At 51.8% G+C, this 13016-nt stretch overlaps 1 protein-coding gene across 2 annotated transcripts; it reads left to right on the top strand.

Moving 5' to 3' along the window:
• The first annotated feature begins 64 nt into the window (after nt 1-64).
• MRM1 (mitochondrial rRNA methyltransferase 1) lies at nt 65-7033 on the top strand. 2 transcript variants are annotated; one of them, XM_077787649.2, is made up of 5 exons: nt 85-782; nt 2167-2260; nt 2777-2897; nt 6239-6358; nt 6485-7033. In XM_077787649.2, exons 1-5 carry the CDS (start codon nt 181-183, stop codon nt 6532-6534), a joined length of 987 nt encoding a protein of 328 aa, XP_077643775.2. In that variant the 5' UTR covers nt 85-180; the 3' UTR covers nt 6535-7033. The 2 variants fall into 2 exon arrangements, with proteins under 2 accessions (XP_085413339.1, XP_077643775.2); XM_085557213.1 differs by lacking the exon at nt 6239-6358 and having other exon boundaries at nt 65-782.
• Nucleotides 7034-13016: the final 5983 nt, after the last annotated feature.

Raw genomic sequence — 13016 nt, 5'->3', positions numbered from 1 at the left:
GCCGCGCGGGGCGGGGCCGGGCGCGTCCGCGGCTCCCGGTGCCCGCCGGGCCCCGTCCGGGCCCCGTCCGAGCCCCGCCGGGCTCCCGGTGCCCGCCGGGCTCCCCTCCGTGCCCTGCCCGAGCCCAGCCGCGGAGCGGGGCCGGCCGTCCCCCGCCTGCCCGGCCCCGTCCTCCCCGCCATGCAGCGGGCGCTGCTGCCGTGCCGGGCCGGGCTCCGGTTCCGCAGCGGCCGCGGGGCCGAGCCGGGAGCGCCCGCGGCCGTCCCGCGGGGCTGGCGGAGCGGGCGGGAGCCGTGGCGGGCGCAGCAGGCCGCGGCCCGCACGGGGCAGGGGCGGAGGGCGGCGGTGCCGGAGAGGAGCAAGGGCTCGGAGGTGCTGTTCGGGCTGGCGCCGTGCGCGCTGGCGCTGTGGCGGGCGCGGCGGGCTCTGTTCCGGCTCTTCCTGAAGGAGGAGCGGCGCGGCGGCCCCGCGCGCCCGCTGCGGGCCGAGCTCGCCCTGCAGGCCGCGGCCCGCGGCGTGCCGGTGCTGCGCGTCCCGGGCCGGGCGCTGGACGCGCTGTGCCGGGGCCGGCCCCACCAGGGCGTGTGTCTGGAGGCCGCCCCGCTGCCCCTCAGGAGCCTGCGGGACGCGGAGGAGCCGCAGCCGGGGCGCGCAGAGGGAGCGGGCCGGCCGCTGCTGTGGCTGGTGCTGGAGCACATCCAGGATCCCATGAACCTGGGCGCTCTGCTGCGCTCCGCCTACTTCCTGGGGGTGGACAGAGTGGTGGCGACCCGCAGCAACAGGTACGGGGCGCAGTAAGGGGTAGGGGACGCAGCAAAAGGTATGGGGCATAGCACAAGGTGGGGGGCACAGCAAAAGGTATGGGGCACAGCAAAAGGTATGGGCCATAGCAACAGGTACAGGACACAGCAAAAGGTACAGGACACAGCAACAGGTACAGGACACAGCAAAAGGTATGGGGCATAGCAAAAGGTGCGGGTCACAGCAAAAGGTATGGGCCATAGCAACAGGTACAGGACACAGCAACAGGTACAGGACACAGCAAAAGGTACGGGACACAGCAACAGGTACAGGACACAGCAACAGGTACAGGATACAGCAAAAGGTATGGGGCACAGCAAAAGGTGGGGGTCACAGCAAAAGGTATGGGCCATAGCAACAGGTATGGGGCACAGCAAAAGGTATGGGCCATAGCAACAGGTACAGGACACAGCAAAAGGTACAGGACACAGCAACAGGTACAGGACACAGCAAAAGGTATGGGCCATAGCAACAGGTACAGGACACAGCAAAAGGTATGGGCCATAGCAAAAGGTACAGGACACAGCAAAAGGTACAGGACACAGCAACAGGTACAGGACACAGCAAAAGGTATGGGCCATAGCAACAGGTACAGGACACAGCAAAAGGTATGGGGCATAGCAAAAGGTGTGGGTCACAGCAACAGGTATGGGGCATAGCAACAGGTACGGGGCACAGCAAAAGTTATAGGCCAGAGCAAAAGTTATGGGCCATAGCAAAAGGTGTGGGCCAGAGGAAAAGGTACGGGACACAGCAAAAGGTATGTGACACAGCGAAAGGTATGAGCCATAGTAAAAGGTACAGGACACAGTAAAAGGTATGGGCCATAGCAAAAGGTACAGGACACAGCAAAAGGTATGGGGCATAGCAAAAGGTATGGGCGAGAGCAAAAGGTATGGGCCATAGTAAAAGGTACAGGACACAGCAACAGGTGCGGATCACAGCAAAAGGTATGGGCCACAAAAAAAGGTATGAGCCATAGCAAAAGGTACGGGACACAGCAAAAGATATGGGCCAGAGCAAAAGTTACAGGCCACAGCAAAAGGTACAAGCCACAGCAGCAGGTACAGGCTTCTCCAGCCCCGCTTTTCCTCCCAGACAGGTTTCCAGGCTGCATCACTCTGCTGTTGTTTAAAAGAGATTTTTGGGGCTGATCTGTTCAGAGCAGGATTTGGGATACGGAGTTCCAGGCTCTTCCTGGACTCTCCTTGTTTAACCCGTTCTGTGTTTCTGTTGTCTCAGCTGTGACCCGTCCCTGAGCCCTCCTGTTCTCCATAGGAGAGCACATCTGTCTAGTGAGTGGGATCTAAAAGGTCACCTGCATTTCCTCCCGTGTGACACTTTTCCATTCTTTTCCCCTTGCAGCTGCCCCTTGACTCCCATCGTGAGCAAAGCCAGCGCTGGAGCCATGGAGGTGTTTGATGTGTACAGCACGGATGATCTGCAGGGCTTCCTGAAGGTACAGCGAGCCACTTTAATATTTATTCCTTTGCTTCAAGAAAACTCAAACAGGTATGCCACAGAGGGGAGGCACAGGGGGAGCCCTGAGTTATTTGCAGTGTTTGTGCTGGGACACCCCAGCCGCATTCCATTGGGCAGGGGGAGAGGGTGGCTGTTTTTTCTGGAATACTGGGATAATCCTGCGACTCTGGGGGTGCCAGGGTTTGTCTCCCTTCTCATCGGGATGTGTGGCAGAGCAGCATCCCGGGGCCCAGGCACACGATGGCAGCATTGGGCAGCCTTTGGAGCAGGGAATAGAGGAGGAACCAGGGCTGGGGGGAGCTGCCGGGAATCTTTTTACATTTTCCCTGTGCAGTGAGGTGTGAAAGGGAGCCCTTTGCAGGCAAAAAATTTAAGGCAGCCAAAAAAACCCCTAGATAGCTTAACTGAAAGTGTAAAAAAAAGAGTGTTTGCATACATGGTTTCTTTTTAAGCTTGAGTATTTGGCAATTCTTGATTTCTTTCCATTTTCTAGGCTAAAAGTGCAGAAGGCTGGGAAGTGGTGGGAACAGTCAGCAGGCCTGAGGATGTGGAGGATGTTCCTGTCATCAGCTGCTCGGAATTCCAGTGGGACAAACCCCTTATTGTAGTGATAGGTATTTCCATTTCCAGAGCTGAGGGCTGGGTGGGGGATGCTTCACTCCAGGGATTGTTGCAGGTCTGGAAAACAAAAGCTGAGAGGGAGTCATGGAATGATCTGGCTGTGAATGAAGCAGGGACTGAGAGGAATGGGGGAAGCTGAGGGGGCTCCCAGCAGGAGCAGTTTGTGATGCACTCACAGCTGTGGAGGGTCTGGGTGGCAGTTTTGGTGCCAAGGCGGTCACAGGGTGGTGTTTGCATTGTGCTCTGTGTTTTGATCTGTGCTGGGGTCCCAGATTTGGATTTTCTGTGGTGGTGAGCCCCAGGCTGAGGGAGAGCCCTGGAGGTGTTTGCTGTTCCTGCACAGAGCTGCTCAGGGGCAGCTGTGCCACATTTCCCCTTAAAAACCAGGAGTGTCTGGTCTGGGGAGAACCATGAGGGGCTGTTGCTGGGGGTGGTCTGGATGCAAAGCTGGGTTTTGCAGCCACCCCAAGAGCAGTCAGGGCACACCTGAGAGAGGGCAGGAGGTGCTGGCTGTGCAGCAGGAGCAGACGAATCTCCTCCCTCTTGGAGCAGTGGCTGCCACTTCCCTGAGCACCCAAACTGGGCAATTCCTGCAGGGAATTCTGCCCACTCTCTCACCTTTGTGTAGGGACAGTTTGGACTTGTGCAGCCTCCCAGAAGGTGAAGGGAAGGGGAGTAGCAGCTTTGAGGCAGCTGGAGAAAGAAATTCCCCCAGGAATGCAGCTCCAGGCACCTGTGTGTGGCCGTGCCACATCCCCCACTCCCTGTCACCTGGCACAGGAGCTGGCTGGAGCTTTTACACTTGGAAGTAGAATACTGCTGGCCACGAGCCAGGGAGGGGCTGTAATCCTGCCCCGTGCTGGGGCTGGCTTGGCTCGGAGGATATTCCTTTAATTAAAATGTTTATTGAACTCCTGGAAACACTGACAAGACAACGCTGCAAATCTGGCATCTCTACAAGATGTGTGGAGCTGTATTCCAGGGGGAGCAGGGAGGCTGGCAGCTCTGCTGATTGCCCACAAAGAAATGCATCCCACAAACGGCGACAGCACCCGGAGAGAGGCAGGGGCTGGAAGCGGCAGCAGTGTCGTTACCTTGAGTTATGAGAGATTTCTCCAGGAAAAAGTCCAAATATCCTTTTGTCAGGGGAGATTGGAGGCTGATTGGTAGATGCATGAGGAGAGCTCCCGGACCTTGCAGCAGTAATGATTTCAACTCTCTGCTGAGCACTAACTCTTGGCTGAAAAGAAAATTGAACATTACGGTCGTCTGATGCTGGGCTTGTTGGGAGAAACGTCCTGGATGTGAATATGGAGCATTCCTGCAGCTGCAGGGAGCAGCAGAGATAATTCAGCCTGGGATCGAGCTCCCTGGCACCACACAGATTGTCTTGTAAGTTAAGCATTTGCAGGCTCCAGTTCCCCCTCCTGGCATCCTCGCTGGCTTGGCAGAGAGTGATTTGGACAGTCCAGCTTAATGTTGTCTGCACTGGAGTCATTGCTGGAGGCGACAGACAGCTCAGACTGGGAGCCTGGTGCACACAGGAACAGATTGGGAGCACTTAGATGGCTGAGTAAGAAGAGTTTCTGGGTAATTTGTTCTTCTTAGACCTTCAGTTTTCAGCTCGGGGTTTAAGGCTCTTCACAGAGCTGGTTTTATGGAGATGCTCATTTTGCATATTTTTCTGCTGCTAGATCTGAATTTCCTGCACTGGAAACTGCAATTGTGAGTGGTGCTAATTGTAAATGGGGTGGGAAATGTGTTTTGTCATTTCTCCAAGCTCTGGTCTTTGAGCTCTGTCAGTGAGGGACGAAGCTGAGAGGTGGAAGTTAAAGATCTGAAGTGGGAAGTGTTTTGTTCACCAGTCTAAACGAGGATTTAATCTGATTCAGTCAATACTCCCTCCCTTGTGTCACACTGTGCAAGTCTTTTCGCCCTGAATTTATCGCTCCTAATTATTTTAAGCAGCCAGGGCCATAAAAAGCTTTGTAAAAGCTGGAGGCAAAATCGGCGCCTTTATTGGGAATTGTACAACCCTTTTGAGGGGCAGGAGAGGATTTCTGCAGGAGCCATTGCTGCTGTCCCAGTTGGAGAGTCCTGTGGGAGTGTGGTTTGAGAGGCTCAGGAGGCAGCCACACTGTGAGGTGTACAGCTTTTCCAGGATACGATTTCTGGGTTTCTTAGGCATCCCTGGACAGTGGTGAGGAGACAGGCAGGGCCACGGGAGGCCTGGCTTTGATTCCTGCTGTCACCCTGTGACCCTGGGTAACTCCCCCAGGCCAGTGTGCACTGCTGCCTTACAGCAGCAGGGAAAGGTTGGTCAGGATGGGGCCAGGGGCTTCTGAAGGCTCACTGACCCCAGCCAAAGGGCTTCTGCCATCACTGATTTCATCTGGGAAGGTGCTGCAGGATGCATTACCCAAAGCATCCTCTTCCTTACCCAGAAAAACATGAGGGGAAAAAAAACCATCTGGGAATGGTGGCACTTCCTATCCCTGTGTGGTCAGAGGGATCAGGGTGCCCTGGCAGTGCCATCCCACGCTGCTGTGGGGCTCAGCCAGGTCGGGGCACGGCTGTGGAGGGGTGCCACGTGCTGGGCCTGCTTGCCAGGGGTGTTTGGGATGAGCTGGCCATCCTTGCAGCCCTGGAGCTGCCTGTGCTGCCCTCAGTAACAATGTGGAAGAATTCTTTGGGGAGCCAGGCGGGCTGGGAGGTCCGTGGCCCTCTGCATTTTCACCTGTCTGCACACAACATTGTTTAAAGCCTCTCCCTTTCCATTTCCCTTTGTGACAGTGTGAGTCAAACAACTACTAATGACCTGGGATAGATTTCAACTCTGTTTCAGCAGTGTATCAGCCCAAACATATCAGGGCTGCTGCCTGGTTTAACAACTAATCAATTGAAGCCTCTGGTTAAACTGTCTGCATGCACAAGTTGCACGGGTGTGTGTGTGTGTGTGTGTGTGTGCTGGGAAGGCTGGAGCTGTCAGTGCCTGTAGGGATGTGGGATTTGCTGGAGCAGAGCTGGCCTGTGGCCCCTTGTCCCCGTGCCAGCAGCCTGTGCCCACGGGGAGCTCTCTGCTGGCACGGTGGCTGCTCCCAGTGGGATCTCTGTGCAGCATGGATATTCTCAGCAGCACTTCAGATGCTGGGGAGCAGATCCAGAGAGGGAGGGAGGGAAGGAGGAAGGTGCCTGGCTCCCCTCTGGCGGCTCAGTGTGAGGTGGCTGAGCTTAGGGAGAGGGTCAGAGAGACAGAGCACGAGCAGGAGCTGACTGAGGAGGGGAAAGGACGTGGCAGTGCTGGAGCTGAGCTGAGCAGTGTCTCTGTGTGCAGGCAGTGAAGGGGAGGGACTGTCCCTGGGGACTCAGCAGCAGTGCCAGAGGATGCTGGCCATCCCCCCGGGCAGGGCGCTGCACCCCGGCCTCGACTCCCTCAACGTCTCTGTGGCTGCAGGTGAGAGCAGTCCTGAGCACCAAACCCCCACCTTCTGCTTTTGACCAACATCCAGGCCCACTGGACTATTGGCTTCTGGTTTGAAAAAAAAATCCTTAATATTTATTTATTTTTGCCTTCCTACAGGTATCCTCCTGCACTCCATCTGCAGCCAGAAATGGAGGCAAGGAGATTGAAATCCTCTTTATTAGGTGGAGGAAGCTGCCCAGTGTGGATGTGGAAATGCTCTTCCCAGTGTCTTCACCATCACTGTGAGCTCCAGGGAGAGCCCCAGTGACCTGAGCTGTATTTTGGCTGGTGAAGAAGCCACCAGATCCCTTCTTAACACCAAAGGCAGTTACCTGATGTCGTAGGTAACACCTGGGAGGAGCAGCTTGGGAAGGCAGGCAGGTCTGGGAGCAGCCAGTTTGGGCAGGAAAACACCCAGGGATGGCTGCCAGCGCTGGGGACTTTGTGCATCACTTGAACCATGGGGACAATTCGGGCTGTGGGTGAAAGTGCCCTGTGCCCTCCCCCTGGGCAGCAGCTGCTGAGTGCCAGCTGTGCTTGGGAACCACTGGAGCTGGGTTTTCTGTATTTGATTGTAAACCAGGTGTGCAGCCCTGCCAAGGGCTGGCAAACAGCTGGAATGGGGGGAATATGCAGCCTGTGGAAATAAAGCTTTTGTAAAGATCGGTTGTAGACTCATATTAATACATTTTGTGTCATATAAACCCAGAGTGTAATTAGTCCTTCAGGTGGCAAGAGGGATCCAGAGCTCTTTTCCTTCTGGGGAGGTTTCCTTTCCAAGCTGGGTTGATCCTGCTGGAGGCTGAGGTGCCCCAGGACCACTATCCTGCTGGTGGCACTGGGGTGGCTTTATTTGCACTGGCTAAATTATTGAGAGCCAAAAGAATGTTATCACTTAGCACCTTAATTATTTTATTTAGCTACCGTGGCCCTTTGCATAGGGTTCCTCATTAACACTTAATTTACAGTGCCCTTTAGGGATAATTTCAAACAATTCTGTTCAGTCTGCCCCCTCCCCACTTCCAAATGAAGAAGTAAATCACTCTGGGTGACTAATTAGGACTTTCCTTTGAGCTAAATGAATCTGTAAACCTTGGTCTTCGGGTGTGGGGTGTTCCCTGTGTGTCCCTGGGAGGGTCTGGTGGCACTGGGGACACTCCAGGTGCCTGGGATGGGCATGGAGCTCCTGAAAGGTGTCCAGGGCTCCCTTCTGTGGCTGTGATGGAGAGGAGGGTCCCTGAGCTGTGTCCTGAGGAAAAGGACAAATCCCAAATCCCTCTGAAACGACACCAGCAGACAAACAGGGCTGTGTTACCCAAATCCACAGGGAGGTGAAGAGCCCTGAGCTGGTGCCTTGTGGGCTGAGAGCCTGGTGCATTTTGGGGGCTGAATTTGCCCTTTTTTCTGGTTGAAAGCTGAGAGGAAAAGGCTGCAGGCCTCTGGCAGCCCTGTGGAGCTGCTCAGGCTGCCCCAGCAGAGGGTGCCCGTGGCTCAGATTTGCTCATTTTCCAGAGGAAAGATTCCAGGATTCAGCTCCTGCCTAACTGAATCCTTCCTCTGGAGCAGCAGGGATCGGGGTAAAGCCATTTCTTCATTCTTCACCTACAGGTAAGTATATTTATTTCCCATCTCATAGGAGCTGCTGTTTATCCCTTTTGGTTTGTATTTTTTTTTGAGTTTGTCTCAGCACTGGGGAGGCATTTCCTGGCTTTGTGTGGCTGGGAAAGCTGGGCTCTGTCAGATGCTTGGCCATCTGCTCAGCCCCTCTAACGAGGAGGCAGCTGAGGAACCCTGCAGCAGCTCCTTTACTTCTGGAAGGCTCCCAAAAACCTTGAGAACCTCTGTGTCCACTGGAGTGGGAGGAGAAGCTCCTGCTTGGCCATCAGTCCAGCAGCCATCACCACTCTCCTGTGAATTCCCCAGTCCTGTATCCATGGAGCACCTTGATTTGGCACTGGAGCATCAGACAAGGCTTTTTGGGCTTGCATTGCAGGATCTGAGTGCATTTGAGCTTGAATTTCAGGATCTGAGTGCATTTGAGCTTGATTTCAGGATCTGAGTGCATTTGAGCTTGATTTCAGGATCTGAGTGCATAACTCGGGCTGCAGCTGGGACTGTGCTGCTTGTGAGGGCACTGAATCCCACCCTGGCTGGCTCTGCTGTTCCCACTGACCCCATTTCCCTCTGTGGTAAGTTTTAGCCCTGTTTTTTTTCCACTGGGATCCACCTGCAGTGAGTTTTGGATGGAGCTGATGCTTTGTCCTCCTGCCCCAGCCCCATCCTGAGACTCTGAGGAGCATGGGGACCTCTGCACTCTCCTACCTTTGGTGCTGGAGCTTTGTGCTGTGCCATTTGCCCCCGATATAATAAATGCAATCCATTAATTGGATCATTGCCTGCTTCTCCAGTTAATTTCCTGGATATTTTTAAATGTTAAAATGTAGTTTTTATAGTCTTTCATTATTTTTAGCCTTAAGCTTGACTATAATAATCCCTGTAATGTAACTGTAAAAAACTCCCAGCTTTATATCATAAAGGGGGACATTAATTGTCATTTTTTTGTGTACATCAGCAGGATCAAAACACGTTTCCTGATTACTTCTGTTTGTACATAGAGTCTCTTTGATATTTAGATATGAATAAAGTACAATGTGTGTGTAATTTGAAAGTCAATTCTTCCCTCCCTGCTGCTTGTCATGGATTCCTTTCAGAGGCTTATTTACCAAATTGATTTTAAAATTTACTAATTGCCCTTCCAGAATGATTTCTCAATAATCAAAGTGTCTCTAAGCACAGTGGCAAAATATTTGTCCTCCTTGATTCACAAGATGAGTTTGGCACCGGCACTGCTTTATCTTCATCCAGGGGAAAACACAAATCTTCCCACTTCTCAAAATCCACCCTGGGGAGCTCTGCCTGGAAGAGCAGCTCAGCTCCTGACCCCAATTTCCCTTTTTGGGAATCACCCTTTTGTGCTCAGGGTATCACCACACTGGAAAAACCCCATTCCGCCCCATGCAACTGATAGTAAAAGGGTCTAAAATCATGGGGATTTAGGGTTAAAAGGAAAATTAAGCTTAGTAGGCCCTGAAAAGGAAATAAATACCCCAAGTACAGAAGACTTTGTACCTTGCTAGAACTGCACCTGTGTAGCTAGTATATGATAAATTATATGATTGTTAGATGTGATGATTGTTTAGTAAATAAATATAATTACTGTTTAATCGTAAGAATAATCATGAGAAACTGTGGTCAGGGGCTTAAAAAGATCACGAGAAACTCATGTCAATGTATACAATAGAACAGTATAAGTTTAACAATTAATATGTGAGTCATATAAGGATAGAATATAAAATATGTTCAGCTGGAAAGCCATGTGGAGTCAGATTTGGGTCTGCACCCCTGATTCCCAGAGCTCTCAATTAAAGCACTGCAGATAATGATATCTGTGATTATGTGTGTGCCTGAACGCTGACACAACCACTGCAAAAATCCCCTTCCACCCAATTCACGGGGCGAATATCCAGTGAATATCCAGCCTGCAAACCCCACTGCTGGTCCCGGTGATGCTGGGGAGGCTGCAGTGGCTCTGGGACAGGGACCACCTTCCCCTCTGCCAGGCTGGTGCCAGGGGAAGGGAGCAGCCTGGGCTGCTGCTGGGGCAGCGCTGGCACCTGCGGGCAGCCCCGATCCCGCTCGTCAGTGTAACCAACCTTGAGGTCTCGTTGCTTCCACAGGTGCAATTAACATCACCATCTGCTAATCCGTGATTAACGATGTTTACAAATATGCTACAACACGGGAAAATGGGCTGGCGCTCTTTGGGGGTTTTATTTCCCCTTTATTTTTTATCCCTCCCTGCTCCAGCACAGGAGCTGTGCACGGGAGGGATTGCCCCATGGAATGCTGCCCCCACCCACCATTAATTCACAGACATTTTGCATTTTCCTTGTTTAAAAGTGCTGCTAAAACTCCAAACCAGCTGCAGGAATGACGAGTTCCAATCAGAAGGTCAGTGCTGCTAAATGGGATTTAATTGCACGGGGGTTGAGGTACAAACTGATGAATCTGAATAATAAAACTTTGTGGGGAGCAACATATGGTGCAGTTTAAAGTAAATTTTTATCGATCATCCCACAAGTGATGTGTTAATGGGATGGCAGCCTTTGCTTTGGGTTTGATATCGACGTGGAGTTTTAATAATGTCACACAGGAATATTGTGGAAGGGTTTATAGTTTAAAATAATAATAAAAAAAAGAGTGTTTTCTATTAACTGCCTTCTTTTCTAGGAGAGAGGAATACATTCCGAGGCTGCCGTGTGTCCTCCAGATGTAGGTTACATGTAATTGCTCAGTAATTGGTAGAACCATGTAAAAGCCATGGTATTTGCCAGTAAACCCTCCTAAGTTACCATGAAATTGAAGTGTGATATTTATTCTCTACAAAACCGGCTGCCCAAATGCTGTGTGGGATCTGGTGGTCAGTGCCAGGAGTTCCTGCAGGAAGGAGGGTCCTTTAACCTCCTTGGGCCTCAGGTTTATCCGCAGAATCCCAGGATGGTTTGGGTTGGGAAGGGACCTCAGGGATCATCTCGTTCCACCCTGTGCCATGGGCACCTCCCTGGGTGCTGCCTTGGGCACTGCCAGGGAGCCAGGGGCAGCCACAGCAGCTCTGGGCACCTGTGCCAGGCTCACCACCCTCACAGGGGAGGATTTCTTCCCAATATGCCATCTAAATGACTATTAATAATCTAATATAAATCATCTAATATTAATAACCTAATGTATATACATTAGAAATAATCATAATCTATTAACTCTAATTATAACAGCTGTTTGAAGGCCCAACTCAACACAATGGAAGCTTGAAGTTCTCATGTTTTCAGTGGGCAGGGAGCAGTAATTACACTAATGATGTTTTTTGGAGCCTTTGGAGATTAAATATTTCTCAGAACACTGGGGTACCTCTGTGTGTCACCTGTATTTTAACTTCTTGTTAAGCAGGACATCCAAAACTGTTCCCAGCTGGGCAATTTCCATGATTTATCCACGACTGTGATCCAGAGGGTGCCTCACTCGGGGGAGCCTCCTCAGGAATTTTTCCCTCCCAGGTCAGTGATGGCTCCTTGGCACTTTGTTTGAGCAGAGCAGCAGTGGTTGCTCACCCATGATCGGGAGTTTGGCACTTTAAAACCAGAACAAAGTGCTGGGAATTGATGCAGAGTCAAACCTGGCCTGCTTTAGGAGCTGAGCAGCGACGTGCCCGTCCCATCCTGCACATCCCCTGCAGCCAGGGGCACACTGATGGCAAGGATTTTTGGGATGGTGTCACCTGGCAGGGGTGCCTGACAGGGAGTCACAGAGCCACCCTTCTCCCCAGGGTCATTCCTGGCACACCAGCTCCATCCCAGGCAGCATTTTGGGGCGAATTGGGCAGTTTTCATCCCTGCTCAGGCACAGCCTCATCCCTGTCGGTGAGGATGGAGCAGCTTGGTGCCACAAAGCCACCTTGGGGTGGGCACCTGAGTGCCCAGGGTGGCCAGGAAGGGGGAACAGGTGAAGGAAAGGGGGATGCAGGAGTGGCTGAATTCCCTGGCAGAATAAGGAGGTGCTGGTGCTGCCCCACAGCTTTGCCAGCCCTCATTAGCACCTCCCAGGCGGGCACAGCTCGTTCCAACTGCATCCCAAACCTTCTGCTGGAGATTGCATCTGAGCCTAATATGCATTTTTATATAAACAAGGGTGCTAAATGGCCTTTCACTTCCCTCTGTAATGTCTTTTTTAATGGAAGGTCCTGAATTAAGAACATATATATATGACTCGAAGAATTTTCTAAGTGATATTGAAAACCTATTGTAGAGTAGGATTTCTCCTTGCAAAATTATTTTAATGAGGTTCCAGTTTATTTTCTGGCTATATTTTACTTATTTAATCCTCCAGAGGGGCTTTTCAGAGGCAGCATCTCATTTTCAATGCAACTATTCTTAACATTAGGGAAAACTACCTTTCTGAAATGCATGAAGGGGGAAAAAAAAACCCGAACCAGAGGAAGATGTACGAGATAAGAATAAACTTGAAAAGCTTTGAGGTGGTTTATGGCTTCTCTGGAAAGAATAACAGTTCGTGTATTTTTGTTATGGTGTGGTTTAATGATGCTTGCAGAAAAAAGATAAGGTAGGAATGGAAATATAAAATTAAACCAGCAAAGTGAATGTGATTATTTTAGTTACCAGTATTACCTGGGGAAAACGCTCGGGGGGGTTTTATCCAGACTAAATATTTGCTTTTCTAAGAGGAAAGGGCACTCTGCTTCTCCTGGCACGAGGCTGGGAAGGGGAATTCTCCTGTGGTCCAGAGGGAGGGAGAGGATGGATGGAGCCCTGGCGTCCAGGGAGTGGGGTTGGCACGGGGCTGTGCCATGGTGAGGACAGGATGACCCCAGAAGGGATTTCCCAGCCTGACCCTGTGCCCCGTGGCACGGTGTGTGCCCTGAGCAGTGGGATGTGTGCACCCAGCATGGCCTGAGCTGAGCATCCTAGTGTGCATGTTCTCAGTTCAGGCAGAGAGAAAAGGAAAGATTTCTGCCAGGCTCAGCCTGGGAAAAGTCTGGGAGGAAGGTAAACAATTGATTATCTTCTTTTCTGTTCTT

The sequence above is a fragment of the Lonchura striata genome, chromosome 19 (genome assembly GCF_050655825.1).
Source record: "Lonchura striata isolate lonStrDom1 chromosome 19, ASM5065582v1, whole genome shotgun sequence".
NCBI lineage: Eukaryota > Metazoa > Chordata > Aves > Passeriformes > Estrildidae > Lonchura > Lonchura striata.
The sequence above is the reverse complement of the archived record's forward strand: the minus strand, read 5'-3'. Positions and strand labels throughout refer to the sequence as shown.

Bases quoted from the DNA above. Each gene is read 5' to 3' on its own strand.
- MRM1 (XM_077787649.2), top strand. From the start codon at position 181: ATGCAGCGGGCGCTGCTGCCGTGCCGGGCCGGGCTCCGGTTCCGCAGC. The intron at 783-2,166 runs GTACGGGGCGCA...TTCCCCTTGCAG, and splicing joins GTGGCGACCCGCAGCAACAG to CTGCCCCTTGACTCCCATCG. The intron at 6,359-6,484 runs GTGAGAGCAGTC...GCCTTCCTACAG, and splicing joins CAACGTCTCTGTGGCTGCAG to GTATCCTCCTGCACTCCATC.